The sequence below is a fragment of the Lampris incognitus genome, chromosome 8, assembly GCF_029633865.1.
Source record: "Lampris incognitus isolate fLamInc1 chromosome 8, fLamInc1.hap2, whole genome shotgun sequence".
NCBI classification, from domain to species: Eukaryota; Metazoa; Chordata; class Actinopteri; order Lampriformes; family Lampridae; genus Lampris; species Lampris incognitus.
In genome coordinates this window covers 32,478,156-32,500,664 of record NC_079218.1, presented here as the reverse complement: position 1 = coordinate 32,500,664, position 22,509 = coordinate 32,478,156, and the positions used below count along the sequence as shown (strand labels likewise).

Genomic DNA, 22,509 nt, shown 5'->3' with positions numbered 1-22,509 from the left:
TAATTTTTGGATGTGTTTTTTTGTTTGTGTGGCACTGCTGTGGGCTGGGAGAAATTATATTTCATTTCATTTCGTGTTCACCAATACATGAAATGACAAAGTGTTCCTGATTCCTGAAATACATGCATACAACGGTGACATAAGCAAAAACACAAGAGCAGTCAATATAGTCAGTAAGTCCAGGGCGTCTGGGTAGCATAGCAGCCTATTCCATTGCCTACCAACATGGGGATCATCGGTTTGAATCCCCATGTTACCTCCGGCTTGGTCGGCCATCCCTACAGACACAATTGGCCATGTCTGCAGGTGGGAAGCCGGATGTGGGTATGTGTCCTGGTCGCTGCACTAGCGCCTCCTCTGGTCGCTCAGGGCACCTGTTCGGGGGGTAGGGGGAACAGTGTGATCCTCCCACATGCTACGTCCCCCTAGTGAAACTCCTCACTGTCAGAGGAAAAGAAGCGGCTGGCGACTCCACATGTATCGGAGGAGACGTGGTAGTCTGCAGCCCTCCGCGGATCGGCAGAGGGGGTGGAGCAGAGACCGGGACAGCTCTGAAGAGTGGGGTAATTGGCCAAGTACAATTGGGGAGAAAAACGGGGAAAATTCTAAAAAAAAAAAAAAAGATAATGGATGGATGGATGGATGGATGGATATATGGTCAGTAAGTCACGAGTGAATCCTGCCTTTGTCTAGTTTGTCACACCTGGTAGTGATAAATATCCCACCCAGGGTAGTTCTACTCTAAAAAGGCATTTTGCCTGGCCAGATATCGACAGCAGCTGTTGAGATATGGAATGAGCCATCCACTGTTGTTGCGGGTTAATGCAGATGTTAGCTCCCCACTTTGTTAAGCCTTAACAACTGCCTTGAAATTATTGACCTGGCCTGGTCCAATGACACTGGCTTCCTACCTCTTGCATAGTTTGTGTTCTGATCCAATAGTTCAAAGGCAAATTTCATTCTGAAATCGATTGCCTGAACTGTTGATAAATTAAGTGTTATGAACGGTGTTTGATGGACAAATGAGACCTTTAAATAGATTTTGAAACTGTAGAAACATATTCAGTAAAAAAAATGTGTTTTTAGTTACAATGCGTCATACGATCTGCAAAGAAGTCATAATTTTCATTTGCATAATTTTCAATATGATTGAAACCTTTTCGAAAATACTCAAAATGTACGACCAAATAAATTCTACAGGCTATGTGAATACCACCTGGTGCAGAGGATGCACTTCAGGAAGTTGCCGGAGGGTGGAAGTGCAGAACACCTCCCCAGTCATGTGGGTCTTGAGGTAATGGGAGACCAACTGGTGGCACTGAAAATCAGCACTACGCACCCACATCTTCGCCAGCAGCCAATCACAGGCAGGGTCAGAGGGCAAGAAGACAGGGTTCAGAGGACCCGGTTTCTGCTGCAGCTGAATGAAGGAAAAGATGTGATGATTAGATCGATATTTGGACGACTGACCGACTGGTTGACTGATTGATCGTTGCGTCGTTTAGACAGCAGTGCAATGGCTAGCTGACTGTTTACCCCTCTGAAAAAATAATATTCTACGTATTTTTCCCCTTTTTTCTCCACAATTGTGCTTGGCCAATACCCAACTCTTCCGAGCCGTCCTGGTCACTGCTCCATCCCCTCTTCCGATCCGGGGAGGGCTGCAGGCTACCTACCACATGCCTCTTCCGATACATGTGGAGTCGCCACAGCCACTTCTTTTCACCTGACAATGAGGAGTTTCGCCAGGTGGCCGTACCGCGTGGGAGGATTACGCTATCCCCCCCGGCACAGGTGCCCCGACCGACCAGAGGAGGTGCTAGTGCAGCGACCACGACACACCCACATCCGGCTTCCCACCCGCAGACATGGCCAGTTGTGTCTGTAGGGACGCCCGACCAAGCCGGAAGTAACACGGGGATTCGAACTGCCGATCCCCATGTTGGTAGGCAACGGAATAGACCGCCACATCACCCGGACGCCTCAACGTATATTTTTAACGTATACTTAAATATAAAAAGTATCCTAATTTGGGGGGAATAAAATGTATAGTATGTACATAAGATACATAAAAATATTGTTTAATTTAAAGTACAGTTATCAGCCTTTATTGTTACAACCTTTTGCAAAAGTATGAAAGTATTCAGCAAGCCTAAAAAGTACAAGTTTAAGAATATACTTCTAAAGTTAACCTTTCACAAGTAAAATACAAGCACACCTACCAATTTTTGATGGAAAAGAAGTGTACTAAATGTGCACTGAGGAAACTGCTTTTTGCTAAAGGTATATGTAACCCCTTTTTACCTGGTGTTATAATGCACACAGGAGTCACACTCATATTAAACAAAACAGGATCCTAGGTTCTCAGCGGTCGATGGTGAGATGGCTGAAATTCCTGTCTACCCCTAAATGTCAGTTATTATTAGAATAGGTAACTATTACATGTGACTGAAAAGTAGAACAAGAAAACTTGAACGGAAATGTAACACATTAAGTATCACGGTGCCTCCGTTGCGGAACTACTACACCCACAATTAAGCTAATAAACTATGTATTTCCCCAGAATTTAAGTTATAAATATTTTAACACTGGTAATCGATACCTATTACTCTATAGGTGTGTGCGCAATTGCCGATCAAGCCTGTGATGCCTCTAATAAAAGGTGTAATGCACCAGTAGTGTTCTATATTACTAAGCACATAGAACCAGCACTCTTAACCAGTTCAAATAAGCAGCCAATACACCCAAGATATAATTAAATTGAATGGTAGATTATTTATTAATTAATAACAGTTATAGTCAGCATATCAGCTCCCTCACGCCTCTGGGCGCACGTGCTTCCGATGACTTCACGGTCTCACCATCCCACTTCTGACACCAATGTAGCGAATTCGGGGGGGCAGTCCGAGAACCGCCACAGCCGGGACCTGAACCCATATCTCCCACTCCGCAAGCGACAAATTTCTTAATGGATTAATTATGACAAGTGTCCCAGTGAGCAACCCCCAGGTCAAATTCTCATTTTGTGAAAACTCCTTGGCAAATAAAACTGTTTCTGACTATGATCACCTCACCTGATAGAATCATCACTCATCCCTGAGGAAAACGTGATAAATCTTCATGTAGGGCTTTCAAGACAAAATTCTTGCCCAATCACACTTATATACACTTGTTGCTGCTTGCCAGCATTCCTTTGCCTTCCATCCTATCTCTAGTGGATAACGGACATTACCACCCACCAAGGTAGACCCAGGCTCACCTGAATGGCAAAAGGCTTAAGCTGTCCCTCCTGGTTGAGATGGAGAAGGCAGAGGGGGGCAGACAGATAGGTCTGCTTTCCATTGATCACGTTGGCTGGAACTCCATCCAGCACCTCATAGTCCAGCAAGTAAATGGTCCCTTTCTGTCATAGTCATACCAAAGGGGTTTGTGAAAAAGTGTTGTTTGTAAAGAACAAGACCATAAGACAACTGCAGCCTTCGTTAAAATGTATAAAAGCTCTCCCAAAGTGACAACTTAGACTCCTGAGCTTAAAACGTGTGATGAATGAAAGCCACTTTATTCGACATTTTCTTCTTTTTTTTTTCTTCTTCCCCTTTTTCTTCCCAATTGTACTTGGCCAATTACCTCGCTCTTCCGAGCCGTCCAGGTCGTTGCTCCACCTCCTCTGCTGATCCAGGGAAGGCTGCAGACTTCCACATGCCTCCTCCGATACATGTAGAGTCACCAGCCGCTTCTTTTCACCTGACAGAGAGGAGTTTCGCCAGGGGAACGTAGCGTGTGGGAGGATCACGCTATTCCCTCCAGTTACCCCCCAAAAGGTGCCCCGACCGACCAGAAGAAGCACTAGTGCAGTGACCAGGACACATACCCACATCCGGCTTCCTACCCGCAGACATGGACAATTGTGTCTGTAGGGATGCCTGACCAAGCCGGAGGTAACACGGGGATTCGAACCAGCGATTCCCATGTTGGTAGGCAACGGAATAGACCGCCACGCTACCCAGACGCCCCGACATTGTATTCTTACAATGAATCGTTTGCTTACAATGCATTTGTTCTCTGTATTTAACCCATTCTATTGTATAGGAGCAGTGGGCAACTGCAGTGCTTGGGGACCAACTCCAGTTCTTCTTTCCATTGCCTTGATCAGGGACACAAGCAGGAGTATTATAACCCTAACATGCATGTCTTTTTGATGGTGGGAGGAAACCGGAGCACCCAGAGGAAACCCGCGCAGACATGGAGAAAACATGCAAACTCCACACAGAAAGGACCTGGAACTTGAACCCAGGACCCTCTTGCTGTGGGGCAACAGTGCTAACCACTGGGCCATCGTGCTGCCCTGATGTCCATCCATCCATTAGCCAAACCGCTTAGCTTATCCTGCTCTCAGGGTCAAGGGATGCTGGAGCCTATCCCAGCAGTCATTGGGCAGCAGGCGGGGAGACACCCTGGACAGGGTGTCAGGCAATCACAGGGCACACACACACACACACACACACACACACACACATGGGGAGGACATGCAAACAACACACAGAGGACGACCCGGGATGATTCACCAAGGTTGGACTACCCCGGGGCTCAAACCCCGGACCTTCTTTCTGTGAGGCGACCGCGCCACCATGCCACCCTGCGCTGATGTCATTGAGTCTTAAAGTTAACTGGAAGGATTAAATGCAAACAAATGACTTTTCCGATACTTCCTTTCACTGGTGCATTTGATACTATAGCAAATCGCTATATATCAAAATCATCAATTTCTGTTTCATTATGACTGGATCTTGATTTAATGTACTCAAACCTTGCAGTGGAGTATACTGCAATTACCACGTATTGCTAAAAAATAAGAATGTTTCATATTGTAACTTCACTGTGAATGGGTTACTAGTTTTATGGTTTTTAGTGACTTTCTTTTGTTTTATACCCAAATAAATGTTCTACTGTAGTATTACAATCTAATTAAAAAAAATGCATCCATAACCCCAGAAGAGAGGGGAGGGAGCGAGAGAGAGAGAGAGAGAGAGAGAGAGAGAGTGTGTGTGTGTGTATCCATGTGCATACCTCGAACTCCTTTTCTATTGAGGAGCCATCAGGCAGGAAGGGGCGGAGCATGTCAGAGGTTACACACAGATTGGGAGGGAGGGCACGTATCCGGCGAACCAGGAGTGGGTTGCAGCCATTCAGACACTGGTAGCCAAAGAACCAGTCCTCCAACCAATTGGCTTTCACAAACTCTGAGAGAGAGAGAGAGAGAGAGAGAGAGAGAGAGAGAGAGAGAGAGAGAGAGAGATGAATAGGTTGGGATAGAGATTGACAGAGACCGAGAGAGAAAGATAGAAATAAAAGATAGAGGGGTTGAGACGTTTCATTTTTTCAGCCAAACCATGTCCCTCTCAATCTCAGTTTCCAATCTGCTCATCAGGATTCAGCTCCTCACCCGACTTTTCGAATGCAACATTAAACACCTCTGCCTCTACCTTGTGGGTCTGCCATGTCACATGATTAACTGTGTAACCTTGTGAGAAGGTTCCAATCTCTTCTCAGGTGCATCACTTTCATTTGCATCCCAGGGCTGACAATCCTTCAACAAACAATATATAATTCCCCAGCAAGTCAACCAACATTTGTATGCAGTACCACTTTCAACTGTAATTCCCTAATCTATTATTTTGTTCCTAAGTATCGCCCCAATTGCCACAGGCCAACATTAAGGGAACAGCCAACCATCCACCGTGAGTGTTTTGACTGTAACAGCACAGAGCGATTAACTTCTGGCAAAGAAAATGCAGACTCAGTAGATAACTTTTTTCTTTCTGTATGTGTATGCGCCATTTTGTGTTATTTCCATCCTACTGGCAGCAGTGTTCTGGTCTCCACCGTGGGCGAGTAAGATCTCTAGCTCTCTGAAACTTTTCCAGGACTCAGCTCTCTCAGCGAAGCCCTTCAGATACTGGATACTGATGCCTGGACTGAGATAGACAGACAGTTCAGTTAGGACAACCCACACATTTTGGGAAATATAATTTTAGCAGATTAGTATGGGAATAAGATACTAAGCTTTATTGATGAATAGATCTGTTTGTAGGTACTGACTGCCAGTGATGCAGAACTGCGGGGAATATTTTGGAGACCCAAAGTTAAAGAGGTGTGGGGGTTGTCAATGGTTGAGAAACAAACGATTTTGCATGGTGTTTTGATAACAGCCAAGTATTGCTGTCCCATTTTTGAGTATAGTGTGTTGATTAATTTGTTACATCATGTGGAAGTGCATATGAGGTGCATATGGGAGGGGGAGGGGGGGCCTTAATACACATCATGTGGACAGGGCCTATAATTCGTTGCTAGTTCCTTGCTACTGACCGTACCCTGAGTGCATTCATATTTATCAAAAACATGGAACATTAATCCCCAAAACGGCACATACAAACATATCCAAATAGGTTGCAAGAAGGGTGGAGGTGGTTGAGCATTAGTCAAGTAAGCATTACAGCAAAGGTGGAACAGTGAGCAGCTCAAACTGGTAGTTTCCCCACCGAGTGCGCCATACAGTAGCATGTCTTTAAGCCATTGATGTATGATGAATAAGCCACAGAGGCCATCCAGATCAACTGTCCACCAGAATTTCCTGGTTAAAATTGCTCCAGACAGACAGACAGAACACATGAGAAGAAGAAAAAAGCAAAGAAAAGAGGAAAGGGAGATATGGGAGGAAGAAGAAAGAAAGCTGAGAAAATCAACAAAGCTTGTTGGATATGTTGGACAAACAGCCCCTTTAATCTGTCAAATATTTTTGTGTTTTACATGTGGTGGCATAAATTAACTCACCTATTGTGTGTGTAGCTTAGATTGGGCCCCAGCTCCTTCACTGTCTTCACATCCAAGCAGTGTGGAGTCCCCTCGACAAACGTTTGCCATCTGCAATCCCAAACCATCAGCCATTATACAGAGACTTTCCAACAGCAGAAACTTTAAGTAGAGAAAATTCCTTTCTTCTCTTCCCTCTGCTTCTTTTTCTGTTTCTTTCCCCAACATTTCTATTTCATAAAAACTCTCCAGAGCCACAGAAAAATCAATTCATTGTGGCTTTGACCCTCTCGCTATTTGTTTCTTGTAACATTGCTGACTCGGGAATGGGAAGTTATTCTATTAGAGAAACCATTTAAAGTTGCTCTGGACAAGTCATCAGTTTAGAGTCTGTAACGCAGTGTGTTTGAACCCAATTGCAGAGAAGAGGCAGAGGCAGTGATGGTGGCCATCATCTGCTGCTGCCGAGCCTGGACCTGCTGCAGCTGGGAGTGATCCGCTGTCTGCTGCTGAAGCATGGGGCGGATCTCTCCAAAAAAACTGGAGGTGGAGTGGACACTCGCCTTCAGCGACTGCAGCTCCGTGTGCTCTTCGCCCAGAGCTGCACCTTGGGTGGTAATGGCGATGCACAACTGCTCTAACTCTGCTGGGTCCATGTCTGGTCAAGTCTTGCTGTAATGCAGTGTGTTTGGACCCAATTGCAGAGAAGAGGCAGAGGCAGTTGGTAAGTACTAAGTCACTTTACTGGACTTCAGCAAACACACAATAACAAAAAAACCACTGCCAAACAGGGCAGGCAAAAATGCAAACCAGAATAAACATAAAACGCTAAACTAAGGAAACACTCTCTCACACAGAGGAGGCAGACGAGGGTTCAGGACACACTGGCCTCCGCAGACCGACGCGAAGCCTCTCCAAGACTCAACCCGTCAGAATCTCCCCAGCTCCTAACAGGTCTTGTCTTTTTGCTGGAGCCTTGGGACAGTGGGCGATGAAGTGGCCAGCCTCCCCACAGTACCAACAGCAGCCCTCCCTCATCCGGCGGACGTGCTCCACCCTTGACAGCCTGGCCCTGCCGATCTGCATGGGCTCCTCTGCTCCCAGTGGAGGAGTGGCTGCTGCAGGCACCGGAAAGTGGACAGCGGGCTGAGTGGCGTAGGCACCGAGCTGAGATCCATGGGCGCCCCAAACCCTCTTCTCCCTCCACCGCTCACGGATGCGATTATCCACTTGGATGGCGAGTTTAATGAGCTCCTCTAGGTCATCCTGCTGCTCCCCTGGCATGAGCCACTGCTTTGTGGGAGCAGCGTGCACCCGCCTGCCAGTCCTACCATACCTTCGTGGAGGAGCTGCACCGAGTTTTTGACCACCCTGTGATGGGGCAGGAGGCAGCCAAGCGACTATATGACCTGCGACAGGGAGGGGAGACAGTAGCTGACTACACCGTCAAGTTCCATACGCTGGCAGTAGAGAGTGGATGGAACACTGCCTCCCTCCTCATCGTTTATCAGCACAGACTGTTGGAGGGCATTAAAGATGAGCTGGCCACCAGGGAGCGGCAGGATGACCTGGAGGAGCTCATTAAATTTGCCATCCAAGTGGATAATCGCATCCGTGAGCGGCGGAGGGAGAAGAGGGTTCGGGGTGCCCATGGATCTCAGCTCGGTGCCTACGCCACTCAGCCCGCTGTCCACTTTCCGGCGCCTGCAGCAGCTTCCCCTCCACTGGGAGCAGAGGAGCCCATGCAGATCGGCAGGCCCAGGCTGTCAAGGGCGGAGCGCGTCCGCCGGATGAGGGAGGGCTGCTGTTGGTACTGCGGGGAGGCTGGCCACTTCGTCGCCCACTGTCCCAAGGCTCCAGCGAAAAGACAAGACCCGAAAGGACCTGGGGAGAATCTGAGGGGTTGAGTCTTTTTATGTTTATTCTGGTTTGCATTTTTGCCTGCCCTGTTTGGCAGTGGTTTTTTTGTTATTGTGTGTTTGCTGAAGTCCAGTAAAGTGACTTAGTACTTGCCAACTGCCTCTGCCTCTTCTCTGCAATTGGGTCCAAACACACTGCACTGCAGAGCCATAAATTATATATTATCATATATCTAAGGTGAGTGAATGCCATGATTTACCATATATTAACAATGGCAAAAAAGCAATTGTGTGGTAAATATTTGCACAACAAACTTTTATCAGAATAATTTAGTCCACCTGCCATTAATGTTACAGAGGTGACAACAGGGCAGGACATGAAATGAAAGCCACTTTATTTTGTCGTTGTATTCTCATAATGAATTTGTTTTCTGCATTTAACCCATCTTATTGTATAGGAGCAGTGGGCAGCTGTAGCACCTGGGGACCAACTTCAGTTCTTCTTTCCATTGCCTTGCTCAGGGGCACAGACAGGAGTATTAACCCCAATATGCATGTCTTTTTGTTGGTGGGAGGAAACCGGAGCGCCCAGAGGAAACCCACGCAGACACGGGGAGAACATGCAAACTCCACTCAGAAAGGACCTGGGATGGCCTGAGGTTCAAACCCAGGACCTTCTTACTGTGAGGGAACAGTGCTAACCACTGGGCCACTGCACCGCCTGACATAACTAAAAATCATAGATTTTGGTGGGTGTATGTTGAATAGGGCATTCTGGGAAAAAGCTGATATCGACAGTCTGTAAGAAGGGTTAATCATAACAATCCCTGAATATGAAATCCAGGAAAATTGCAGGATTTTTGTGAGACAGAAGCTCAGGCCTCAATTCCTTGATCAATAAATTTACAGGTAACTGCTAGTAAGCATGTCAAAGGTCAGAGCCACCATCCCCTGACATCAATGACCCCAGATTGATGAACTAAGAGAGAGGCGTTAGGGCAAGGAAATGTGACAAAATAACACAAGAGGAGAGGTAAAACTGATCATTTTCAATATACTATGTTCCACATACCCTGAGACAAATTTAATATACTCATGGAAAACATTAGAAAAAAAAGTAAAGGTGAGAGAGAGGAAGCTTCAGGTAAGAGTAGGGCAGCAGCAGAGTTGTTTACAAACAATAAAAATAAGCTGATTTACCAAAGTAGCAAATATTTCCAATACATTTACCTTCTCTAGTCCTGACAATGACTGTCTGGCCTCTCTTATGACTCTGAGTGTGAGCATGTAGGATGTAAGAGAACAGTAAAAGCTTGGCCAAAGTTTACCGGATATTCTTCTGTTTATCCTGCAGCTCTTTGAGTCTGTGCACTTTCAGCTTCTCCTCTGTCTCCGAGTTCAACAAGCACACTGTGGGCAAAATAAAAGTAAGCGTGATAATGATAATCATTGTTGCAAAAAGAAGACACTGCCTGTAAGGGAATGGCCGAAGCACCCTCTGTCTTATATCAAGATTGTTTATCTGCTAAAGCTCAACATTCTTGAAAAAGAGAGAGTAAGTGTGTGTATGCATGTCTGTTTCCTCAGCTACGCGGGTTAGCTAGCGAATAGGTTTGCTATCAGTAAGGTTGGGTTAAGGTTAAGTAGAGGTTGAAGTTAAGTCAGATTAAGTATAGGTAAGTTCAATGAAATAGGGCTGAGGGAACATAGACACGCTCCTGTTTAGGTTACCATGCATTATCCAAACCGCGTATCCTTACTCAGGGTCGCGGGGATGCTGGAGTCTATCCCAGCAGTCACTGAGCGGCAGGCAGGGAGACACCCTGGACAGGCCGCCAGGCCATCACAGGGCCTGTTTAGGTTACAACTCACAAAATTATACTTTAGGCCATGTTATTTGAAAGGGGCGCAAGAGTGAAGACAGGGTTTGTTTTTGTTTGAATTTAGACTCCATATTTTGCCTGTGTTGAGACAGGAGTAGTATACCAATCGCTATGCAGAGAAAAAACAGTTATGTCACAGCAGCATTGAATAAAATAAATAATCGGAAAAAGAGGAACAGGACAAACAAAAAAAATTTAAATGGCACACAAATAGGAAACAACCACAGAGATCAGATTAGCAGAATGAACTGGATAAACAAAGCAGGAAAAAAACAAAAACTCACCATTCAAATACACAGAAAGACAGGCAGACAGAAGTGCAGGAGACAGGTTAGCAGACATACAGATGGGTTGACAGAGAGACAAACAGGCAGATGGAAACACGAAGACAGGTGGACAGTTAAACATAGCCACAGGCAGGATGACAGGTAAACAGACAGACAGACATACGTACATACATAGATGGACAGACAGACAGGCAGAAAAATAGATAAACACCCTCGGACACACTAATGGCCAGACACGCACCAGCACAAGTGTTCTGCTACACAGAACGATAAAATGATACAGATTGATGACGATACACATATACAAATTCACAAGATTCAAATTCACACACACACAAAATACACAAATATCCCATTATCATCGACATTCTTAGCACTACAAAATAACCCACAATCCACACACACACACACACACACACACACACACACACACACACACACACACACACACACACACACACACACACACACACACCTTGAATTCATAACACAACCTCTCTAAAAATGAAAGGGCATGATCTGACTGATAGAAATTTTATTTTTGTAATACAAAGACTTAAGTTGCATAGTTAATGTTAAATTAGCTTTAGCAGTTCAACATTTTGTTTTAGTTTTGTGAGCATGAGGGAATTTCGCCATACAATCCTGTTTAATAAGAGGGAACAGAGCAATGCTGTGTAGTTTTCTTACAACTCCCGCTTCGCAGCTCCACATCGCCATCCACTGAACGCAGCCACCTGTGGCAAGGAAAAACCTCCACATCTGCATTCTGAGGTCCCGTCCAGTCTTCTTCTTCAGCTTGATCCTTCCCCTGTCTGACACCCAGCCTAAGGACCTCCACCAGGCCACAGTGCCAGTCCAAGTCAGGGAAGCCGGGCTGAGCCTTCAGCGATAGCCTCACCAGAACCACCTTACCCAAAGGACTGTTGCTCCGTACGATGACCCCACATGCCTGTTGAGGCAGAATGAGGTTGTTGTGACCGCCTGTTGGCTCTCTTTGTTGGACAGTGATCACATTGCACTAAAATATTTCACGGCCAATGTGGAGGAGGACGATACCTCCTCCGTGATTAGGGGCTAAACATAGAGAAGCATCTTTCATTTTAGTCAATATAAACAAAATGTCTCTCGATTCTTTGTAAATTCCGTTTTACAAAGACACAGCAGAGAGAGGAAACCCATCCTTAAGAGTTGGTAAGAGATTTGCAAAGAAGTTAGAGAGACAAAAACATAACAGAAGTATTGCCCGCTGATGGGGAGAGGGTAACTGAACACCTAAACAAAATAAAATGCCACAGAGAGAGATAATTGTGAGGAGAAAGAGATAAGAAGGAAGTGGATTGATATTCCTATGCCTCCTGTAGTAGATGGGGACCTCACCGAGCCAGGCAGGAGATGCTGCATGTCTGCGTTGACAGTGATGGGTGGGCTTTCCCCTTCAGAGCCAATCAGGTGCAGTATCAAGTGGCTGTAGGTTCCAGACGTAGGCAGAGGTGAGGTGTGCACCGTCACCTCAAACACTTCCATGGAACTGGACATGACTAGGATCGCTCAGGGTTGCTAAATAAAAGTGAGAGTTTCCAGTGCATGAATTTAGAGAAACACTTCATAGTTAGCGTTAGACAAGAGACATTTCTATTTCAAGTGTTTGTTTCTAATTTGTATTTCTCATTAATATTATAGACTAAAGGTTGTGAAAAAAGGACTGTGAATGCAGGGCAAGTCTTTTCGGGATTGGTGGGGGGGGGGGGTAAAAAAACAAGAGCAGCTAAACTGGGCCGGCTGCTATGTTTTTAAATGTAGAAATGCAGGGATTGAGGGAGAGCATGAGTTGTTTACTTCATGACCAGAAAGTTTATATACACTGAACAACGATATAAACGCAACACTTTTGTTTTTGCTCCAATTTTTCACGAGTTGAAATCAAAGATCCAAGACATTTTCTATGTACACAAAAGGCCTATTTCTCTCAAATCTGTGTTAGCGAGCACTTCTCCTTTGCCGAGATAGTCCATCCGCCTGACAGGTGGGGCATATCCAGATGCTGATTAGACAGCACGATTATTGCACAGGTGTGCCTTAGGCTGCTCACAATAAAAGGCCACTCTAAAATATGCAGTTTTATCACACAGCACGATGCCACAGATGTCGCAAGTTTTGAGGGAGCGTGCAATTGGCATGCTGCCTGCAGGAATGTCCACCAGAGCTGTTGCTCGTGAATTGAACGTTAATTTTTCTACCATAAGCCGTCTCCAAAGTAGTTCCCGAGAATTTGGCAGTACATCCAACCGGCCTCACAACCGCAGACCACGTGTAACCACGCCAGCCCAAGACCTCCACATCCTGCATCTTCACCTGCAAGCTCGTCTGAGCCCAGCCAGCTGATGCAACAATTGGTTTGCATGACCAAATAATTTCTGCACAAACTGTCAGAAACCGTCTCAGGGAAGCTCATCTGCATGCTCGTCCTCGCCGGGGTCTTGGCCTGACTGCAGTTCGTCGTCGTAACCGACTTGAATGGGCAAATGCTCACCTCGGATGGCGTCTGGCACTTTGTAGAAGTGCTCTCTTCACGGATGAATCCCGGTTTTCACTACTGGGCAGATGGCAGACTGTGTATGGTGTCATGTGGGTGAGCGGTTTATTGATGTTAATGTTGTAAATAGAGTGGCCCATGGTGGCGGTGGGGTTATGGTACGGGCAGGCATATGCTACGGACAACGAACACAGGTGCATTTTGAATGCACAGATACCATGACGAGATCCTGAGGCCCACTGTTGTGCCATTCATCCATCACCTCGTGTTGCAGCAGGATAATGCACGGCCCCATGTTGGAAGGATCTGTACACAATTCCTGGAAGCTGAAAACATCCCAGTTCTTGCATGGCCTGCATACTCACCGGACATGTCACCCGTTTAGCATGTTTGGGATGCTCTAGATCGGCGTATACTACAGCGTGTTCCAGTTCCTGCTAATATCCAGCAACTTCGCACAGCCATTGAAGAGGAGTGGACCAACATGCCACAGTCAACAACCTGATCAACTATGCGAAGATGTGAGGCAAATGGTGATCACACCAGATGCTGACTGGTTTTCTGACCCCCATCTGTGAAATCCATTGTTGAGTGCCTAGTAAATGTGTCTTCAACATAAAACCACACCTTTTAGAGTGGCCTTTTATTGTGAGCAGCCTAAGGCACACCTGTGCAATAATCATGCTGTCTAATCAGCATCTGGATATGCCCCACCTGTCAGGGGGATGGATTATCTCGGCAAAGGAGAAGTGCTCGCTAACACAGATTTAAACACATTTGTGAACAAAATTCGAGAGAAATTGGCTTTTGTGTACATAGAAAAAGTCTTAGATCTTTGAACAGCTCATGAAAAATTGGAGCAAAAACAAAAGTGTTGCGTTTATATTTTTGTTCCATATATGTAGCATCATTACCCATGCTTGGAAGTACATTTTATTTCATGTCTGAGGACAAAAAGAAGGACAGTTAACCACTTCGTTAATCCTGATAAGACCTAATTTGTTTGCGTTTTGTTTACATTTGTTTGCCATGCCTATCACCTGGTGAATCTAGGCCAGGTGGCTTTTATGTGACGTGTCATTGTGTCTCTCTGAGAGAGACTATTGTTTAGTCACTGCAACCAGTCCTGTGCTAGTGGAAAGGTGACTTTATATTATATTTGACTACTTGGAAACATTTACTAAACAAAGTTGAATAATGAAGTTTGTGTACACATTTTCTGTTATCATTGACAGCTGGCACACTAAAAGAACTGCACAGTACAACTACAGTCTGTTGTCTTCAAGGGCTCCACTAATAAAATTAAATTTTAGTATATGTATAAATTCGTTAAATGAAATACTCAACGGTGCTCAACAAACGAGCAATATCTATATATATATATATATATATATATATATATATATATATATATATATATATATGTGTGTGTGTGTGTGTGTGTGTGTGTGTGTGTGTGTAAAGCATCTGAGTACAATGAAAAGTGCTATATAAATAAAATGCATTATAATTATATATACATATATAAACTAGAACTGATATATGTGTGTGTGTGCGCACACACACATGAGTTCTAGTTTATATATCCATCCATTATCCTGCTCGAGGGGTTGCTGCAGCCTATCCCAGCAGTCATTGGGCGGCAGGCGGGCAGACACCCTGGACAGGCCGCCAGTCCATCACACAGGGCCGACACACCCACACACATTCATACCTAGGGAAAATTTAGTATGGCCGATTCACCTGACCTACATGTCTTTGCACTGTGGGAGGAAACCGGAGCCCCCGGAGGAAACCCACTCAGACACGGGGAGAACATGCAAACTCCGCACAGAGGACGACCCCTAAGGTTGGACTACCCCGGGGCTTGCACCCAGGACCTTCTTGCTGTGAGGTGCTGACCACCGTGCCGCCTAGTTTATATATATATATATATATATATATATAAAGGTTTTGCAGTTTTCTGCAAAACCCTATCCCTCAAACTATACATTCAGAACTCAATAATTTTTTACATGAAGAAGGGAAGGGGAGCAATTTATTTAAGAGAGAGTGTGACTGAGAGACTGAAGTTTTTATAAAAAAAGACTGAAAAATAGATTTTACAATGTAAAAAAACGTTACAATCTCTTTTTAATGTAATTGTGACATTAAAAATAGATAAAAAAATACATCCACATCCTATTTTTTTCTGTGATGAATATGGCTTATGCTTACTGAACCAGAAAAAGTACAGTAAATAAACAATAAAATTTAGACCATTTATCTTTAACCAGCCAAGAACAATAAATGAACCTATGATCTGGAAGAAAAAAAAACTTGTTTATTTTGAATGTTCAAATGTACTGAAATACACTATGTGTATGAAGGTTTTTATCTCTGACCCGAAGGCTGATTTCACTCATCAGTATTCCACTGTCTGGTTGAAGATGTGGTAATTAGTGAAATCAGTTGGTGTAATGTTGGGTCGGTATGAGAACCTGCATGGCCCTCCATGGCACACGACAGTATATCACTGATCTAGGAAGAGTCTCTCTGAATGAAAGGGAAATGAAGATGAGATAGTTTCAAAAAGAGAAGGTGTACATACCTCCAAGAGTGACTACTTTCCCTCCAATTTCAGTGAAATGTGGCAGGCAGTGAGGTGGAAATCAAGTAAGAAACTATCAGATGCAGCTCATCTCATATTTGTCTAAACTACTCGCAAAGCTCCACCCAGGTAGGAAGAAGTGTCACTCCCAAATATAAAATCACACCCCTGAAACACAATGGCTCCATGTACTGACATAATTGGTTTTCAACAAATGTGAGAGATGTTGATGCAAGATCAGCAAGATGATGCTGGAAGCAAAATGTTGACTGTGAAGTGAACCTGTAAGATCTGTAGATTGTATCGTAAAAAAGGTAGCTTACCTCTGGTTCACTACCATCCAAATAAAACTTGCACTACATCTAACATGAGTATGTTTAAGGTGTAATGTCCATCTGTCTACTCATTATCTATATCTGTTTATGTGGGGATCAGTTCAATGATGTAACAATGACAAACCAAAATGCAAAAGTTTACAGTGAAACTTTACAGTGTAAAATGTAGGGGTGGAACGATTTACAACTCTCACGGTTCAGTGTCTCATGATTCAGGGTGCACGATTTCGATTCAATATGATACAGTGGAGGCCTTGGTAAGCAAGAGACAGAACACCATTGCAGTTCTCTACTTTTAATTTATCTTTATTTTAAGAATTAGGCCCAACATTTTGGCATTATCAAGGTTTTTTTTAAAAGAAATTCAATAGCGAGCTTTGTTTTTTTTTTCATTTTGATAAAGTAGATAGTATCTACCCTGTTACTTGCTCTTAGCACTTATTTTATTCACTCTTTAAAAAAAATCTCTTTCTTGCGCTTTTACTTTAGCACTGGTTTTGCTCTTGGATGCTTGCTTAGAGAGGAGATGCACTTATGACATCTGATGACTAGTAGTTCTCCTGATGTCCTATGTTAAATGCACTTATTTTAAGCTGGGTTGGATAAAAGCGTCAGCTAAATGACTGTAATATGATGGAATGTAATCTACCATTAGCAAACAAGTATGAAGTTAGCTGCCATGTCATTTCATTGTGACTGCTAGTCTCCTGTGATGCTCACTGGGACAAAGGTTACATGCGTGTGTATATCAAAATTTAAAATTTTGATTGGTAGGGTTGTGCATGATGGTGGATGTTGTTTTTTGATGAAAATTATGTATTATAATTAATTCTCAAATTAACAAGTACTATAATTAGAACATAATAGCCTACATTTCAATCAAAATGTTTTAGTAAGACTAACTAAACATTCATTTTGCATGATTTTTTTTGGGGGGGTGCCAGCGCTCTATGGTTGGCACAGGCACACCCAGGCACACCCGTGGCTACAAGCCATAATAGTACACATGGCCATTGAAACTTTAGATAAAGAACAACTGGGATTTCACTTCTACCTAAAACGACCATGGGCCGTCAAAATGACGGGCGGTTTGTAAACTCTATATTCCGTCAAGATGTCACAGTCCATCTTAATACTTTCACTTCCTGCCCCCCTGTGTTTCCCCGCGTGTGTGATTACATGCCCCGCCCTAATGTGTTACACTTCGGTCTAATTGACTCCCTCCCTAGGGTATTTAGTATGTGTGCTCCCTGTCTTCTGTGCCTGTTCCGCCTTGCTCCTTGCGTGACAGCATTCCAGCATTTTTCCCCCTTGTGTTTTCCCCGTGAGTGTTCTAGATCAGACCTGAGTGTTTTTGGACTTTGCCTTTTGCCTGTCGTTTTTGGATACCTTTGCTGAGCTAATTGACGCTGTGTACCTAACCTTCTGCTGAATAAAGGACTTGATTTTTGCCCTATCCTCGAGTGTGTTTGCATTCTGGGTCCTGCTCTAGTTCCTTGCTTGACAGTACGAACTGGCCAAACATGGACCCAGCAGACAGGGACTCCGCACGCTCCGTGCTTCAAGCTCTCAATCTCAAGATCCAGTCACAGTATGAGCAGATCGGTCATTTTCGCCACCACGTAAGAGAACTGACCGACCAACAAAATTCTACCGTGACGGCATTCGGTAGACAACTGAACTTCCTGGTCGAGCAAATGAAGAAGCTGCAGATTCAGCCAGCGGGTCCAGAGCCGGTTTCCTCGTGCTTTCGGATCCGACAGTCAGCGTCGCTCCACCTACTTCAGCCTCAGTCCCTCTCACTCTGTCCCGACCTGAGAGTTTCTCAGGAGACTCCGGCGATTGCAGCGCCTTCCTCTCCCAGTGCGATCTTCACTTCGAGTTTCAGTCAGCAGCCTTTCCCACTGAACGGTCCAAGATCGCTTACCTCATCTCTCACCTGACCGGCAGAGCCGAGTCTTGGGCTACAGCCGAGTGGAGTTGTAAGTCCCCCATCTGCAATTCCCTGTCTGCCTTTTCCAAAGCCTATACCCAGATTTTCCAGCAGACGGCGCCGGGTCGAGAGGCGGCCAGGGTTCTGGTGAGGCTTCGTCAGGGCCGTCAGCGGGTTTCGGACTACGCCATAGAATTCCGCACACTGGCAGCCGAGAGTAACTGGAATAAGACGGCTCTTTTTGACGTCTTCCTGGATGGGTTATCTGAGCCCCTCAAAGACCATCTGGCTTCCCTCGAATTACCTGCTGACCTGGATTCCCTCATCGCCCCGTAGATTGATTTAAGACTCCTAGACAGAGGGGTAATTCACCTGAGCATCCTATCGCGCCCTCTTCTGTTCCAGAGGAACCCGTGCAGCTCAGGCGCACTCGACTTACTCCCGAGGAAAGCCCGCGACGCCATGACAGAGAGACGCTGCCTGTACTGCGGGTTCTCTGGGCATTTCATTGCCACCTGCCAGCTGAGAGAAAGAGCCCCGGTTAAGGTGAGAGCTCTCTCGAGCAGAACTCGGACTGTTTCCAGCTCCTCTCATATTCAGTCTAAAGTTACTCTGTCTACCCCTTCAAACGCCACTGAACATACTGTCTTGATTGATTCAGGTTCAGATGCCAACCTCGTGAACTATCAATTCTCTGTTATTTTTTTAATGGTATTGTTTTTAGAGAATTTTTGTATGAGTATTTTTGTCTTCTCTGTTGCACTGCTGTGGGCTGGGAGAAACGGCATTTCGTTTTTATTTATGTGCGCACAATATACTAAATTTGGAATTAGCACAACAGTTAGCTCTCAAGCCTTTCCGTCTTCAAAAACCACTCGAAGCCAGCGCCATTGATGGAAGAATTATCTGCAATGTGACACACCGCACCCAATCTATTACACTATTTTCCTGATCCACACACCGAAAGGATGAGTTTTCAACACTCCTCAACAGGCTTCCCCTGGCTGTCACAACACAATCCCCATATAGACTGGCCCACTGGTCAGATCCTCACCTGGGGGAATTTTTGTGCTATTAACTGTCTCAAAAGTGTGTCACCCTCTCTACCACTGTCCTCCTGGGCCGCCCCTGTTCTTCAGTCTACCCCTACAGACTCTGAGACCCAGGACCTTTCTCTGGTTCCGGATTGTTACCACGACCTCCGAAACGTCTTCAGTAAGACCAAGGCTACCCCCCCCCCATCGACCCTATAATTGCCCCATAGACTTGCTGCTGGGGACTTCGCCAGCCAAAGGACGACTCTATTCGCTATCAGGTCCGGAGACACAGACGATGAAAAAATATGTGGAGGAGTCGTTGGCAAGCAGCATGCGTCCATCCTGCTCTCCAGCGGGAGCTGGATTTTTCTTGGTTGAGAAGCAGGACAAGTCCCTTAGACCCAGCACTGACTACCGGGGATTGAAGGAAATTACTGTGCGCAACAGGTACCCCCCCCCCTTTGATTTCCTCTGCTTTCGAACTGTTTGTTACATGGTGCTAAAGTGTTCTCCAATAAGATCTAAGAAATGCTTACCATCTGGGTAGGATGAGTGTAGCTCCACTCAGTAATCACAACAAAGCAAGTTTTGGATAGGAACGGGGTTTATTCTTCTGTTAGTGCTATTATTCGCTGTTATTTATTCGCTGTTAGTGCTATTATTTTTGGCGCTTGATATCGAGGTGCTACATTCTTAAATTGCCGGTAACAATAGAGCCGCAGAGATTAGTTCCGCCCTCCATACTACAATATACAGGTGAGAAGTAGGAACCAAAATTATAATGTAGAAAACAAAACTAAAAACTTAACTGACACTGTCTGCAGTTACATGCCCACCAAATCATTAGTGATTTCTTAGAACGACAGACTTTGAAAGACGTCATGTTGCATAGAAACATTAACTTAAAAAATATACTGTGAACCACCTGAACTACTGGTGGAGGGATTGGAGATAAAGACAGCTTTAGAAATAATTATTATACTGTCAACGTAATTCACAATTCTTATCTTTAATTAAGCTATTAACTACTAGCTTCTACTGTATTTGTATTAGTCTTTAGATATACTAAAGCCTTCCGTCTTCAGCTTCCAACAGTGTAACTGTCTTCTGGATAGGCCTCTCCAGGTGAACTGGCTTGGAGATGCGCTTTCCTTTAGAATCCAGAGTTGAGTCACTGATGAGCAACTTGAGTCTCCTGACTCGTCCATCCTTTTCTGGGTACACTTCGATAACCTTTGCCAACTTCCACTGGTTTCGTGGTGTAGCATCCTCTTTCAGCAGAACGATGTCGTTGATCCTTGCGCTTCTGCGGTCTTTAGTCCACTTCTGCCTTTGCTGGAGGTTTAGGAGATACTCCTTTTTCCACTGTGCCCAGAAACTGTTGGCTAAGAGTTGCACTCGGCGCCATCGCTTGCAGAGGTAAAGATCTTCCTTGATGAACTTTAGTCTGGCAATAGCTTTCACCAATCTTAACCAGTCGGAGAACTTGTGTAGGCGATCTAACAATGACCTTACTTCCTCTGGCTGGGTGTCATAAACCTGAGCTTTCTTGAGCTTTGGGTCGCCACTTTTAATTTCTCCCACCTTGACTTCTCCACTTGGTAGTTCTTTGTGCCAGAGAAAATCTGGGCCTGTGAACCAGTTACAGATTTCTGATTCTGGGACCCTTTCTGCATCTCCGCATGAGATTGTTTCATCCATGAAGGTCTTATAGTCTTTGTTGTATTTTACATTTTTCCTCAACTTCCTTTCTAGGCATCGGAGACGGTGGATGGCGCACACCTTGTTATCAGGTAAGTTGGGGCTTTCTTTCTTAAATGGCAGTGGCATTTCATAGTGTCCATCATCTTTGAGCCTGATGCCTTTTTCCATTGTTGACAGGAATTGAAGATCTTCTTGAGAAAAGTGGTCATCTTCTGACGCTCTTTCGACAAAGTCAGATTCCAGCACTTTGATGACATCCACAGGTGAGTATACCTCCTTGATCTGTGTTCTAAGGACATAGTGCACTTCACTTATGAGATCTGCAGAGCACTGAAGGCATGGCATTACTTGCTTCATGATGATCTGGTGACTTACTCCAATTACATCTCCATAATCGAGACATGGATAGCCATAGCCGACTACACTCCAGCCCAAGTCTGTTCTCTGAGCGAAGGGCAGATTGTCCTCCTTACTTGACACCACTTGTCTTGTGAGGAGAGCTTGAGGACAGTTGTAGCCAATTAGCAAGCCAACATCACATTTTTGCAGAAGAGCGATTTCGTGCGCAATGTGTTCAAGATGAGGCCAAGCCATTGCAGTCTTTGGTGTAGGAATATGATCTCTGTTTGCAGGGATGAACTCTCTAGTGTAGGTCCCTGGAAGAGGGATTATCTTGTCTGAGAAGTATCCTCTCACTTGGAAACCAGTCAGTTTCCTGCATGACACAAGCGTGGTTTTTGCAGCCATTGTGGAGAGCTTTAGCTGAACTGGTGCATTCTTTGTGTGGAGAGCCTTTGCTGTGTCTTCGAGGATAAACGTTGTGTCACTTTGTGTATCGAGAAGTGCATACACAAGAACTTTGTTGGTGGGCTCACTTGCTGCTGACACCCACACTGGAACAATTGAGGATGTATGAGTGTCCTTGACATTCTGAACAACTCTCAATGACCTTGCTTCGCTTGATGTGCTTGGTTCACTTGAAGTTGTTGCTTTACTTGATGTTCTCGCATCACTTGATGCTCTTGCCTCACTTGATGTTCTTGCCGGTGTATCATGTGAGCGTTCCACTCTCCTTTCATGTGACTTGTCAATGTTCCTTGCTCCATCAGGCCTTATTGCCATCTTTTCTTCTTTAGTGCGATTATCATGGAGGCAAGTTGGATGTCTTTTCTCACACGTATCACAATAATTTTTGTTCTTACATTCATTTGAGCGATGGCCGTACTTCAGACAGCCGAAGCACAATTTCTTCTCCTGAACAAACTTGACTCGCTCAGCGATTGTCTTATCCATAAATCTACGACATTTGTGACCTGCCTTCTCACAGAAATCACAGGATAAATAGACAACCCTCTCATCTGAATTGGTTGCCAGCACCTTTGCTCCGGGACTTCTGCTTTTTGAAACCTTGAACCTTTCGCTCTAACTTGCTTTTAGGGCGTGGAGGGATGATACTGGATGACAAGCAATTTTGGCTTCACGTGTGAGGAACTTAACGAACTGGCTGAAGCTTGGGTAGGTGTGACTTTGCTCTT

The 22,509-nt window shown here is 44.9% G+C and overlaps 1 protein-coding gene across 1 annotated transcript in view; it reads right to left on the bottom strand.

Moving 5' to 3' along the window:
* zgc:152891 (uncharacterized protein LOC767741 homolog) overlaps positions 1-15,987 on the bottom strand; it is a 44,309-nt gene extending 28,322 nt beyond the window's left edge. Inside the window, exons 1-10 of the mRNA XM_056285332.1 lie at positions 15,966-15,987; positions 12,220-12,399; positions 11,662-11,791; positions 11,530-11,631; positions 9,998-10,079; positions 6,832-6,921; positions 5,854-5,975; positions 5,068-5,306; positions 3,260-3,403; positions 1,217-1,420 (exon numbers count right to left, since the gene is read on the bottom strand). Coding sequence (XP_056141307.1) covers positions 1,217-1,420; positions 3,260-3,403; positions 5,068-5,306; positions 5,854-5,975; positions 6,832-6,921; positions 9,998-10,079; positions 11,530-11,631; positions 11,662-11,791; positions 12,220-12,378 — 1,272 coding nt within the window. The 5' untranslated portion in view covers positions 12,379-12,399; positions 15,966-15,987. The remainder of the gene's footprint in view (positions 1-1,216; positions 1,421-3,259; positions 3,404-5,067; positions 5,307-5,853; positions 5,976-6,831; positions 6,922-9,997; positions 10,080-11,529; positions 11,632-11,661; positions 11,792-12,219; positions 12,400-15,965) is intronic.
* Between the last annotated feature and the right edge of the window lie 6,522 nt (positions 15,988-22,509).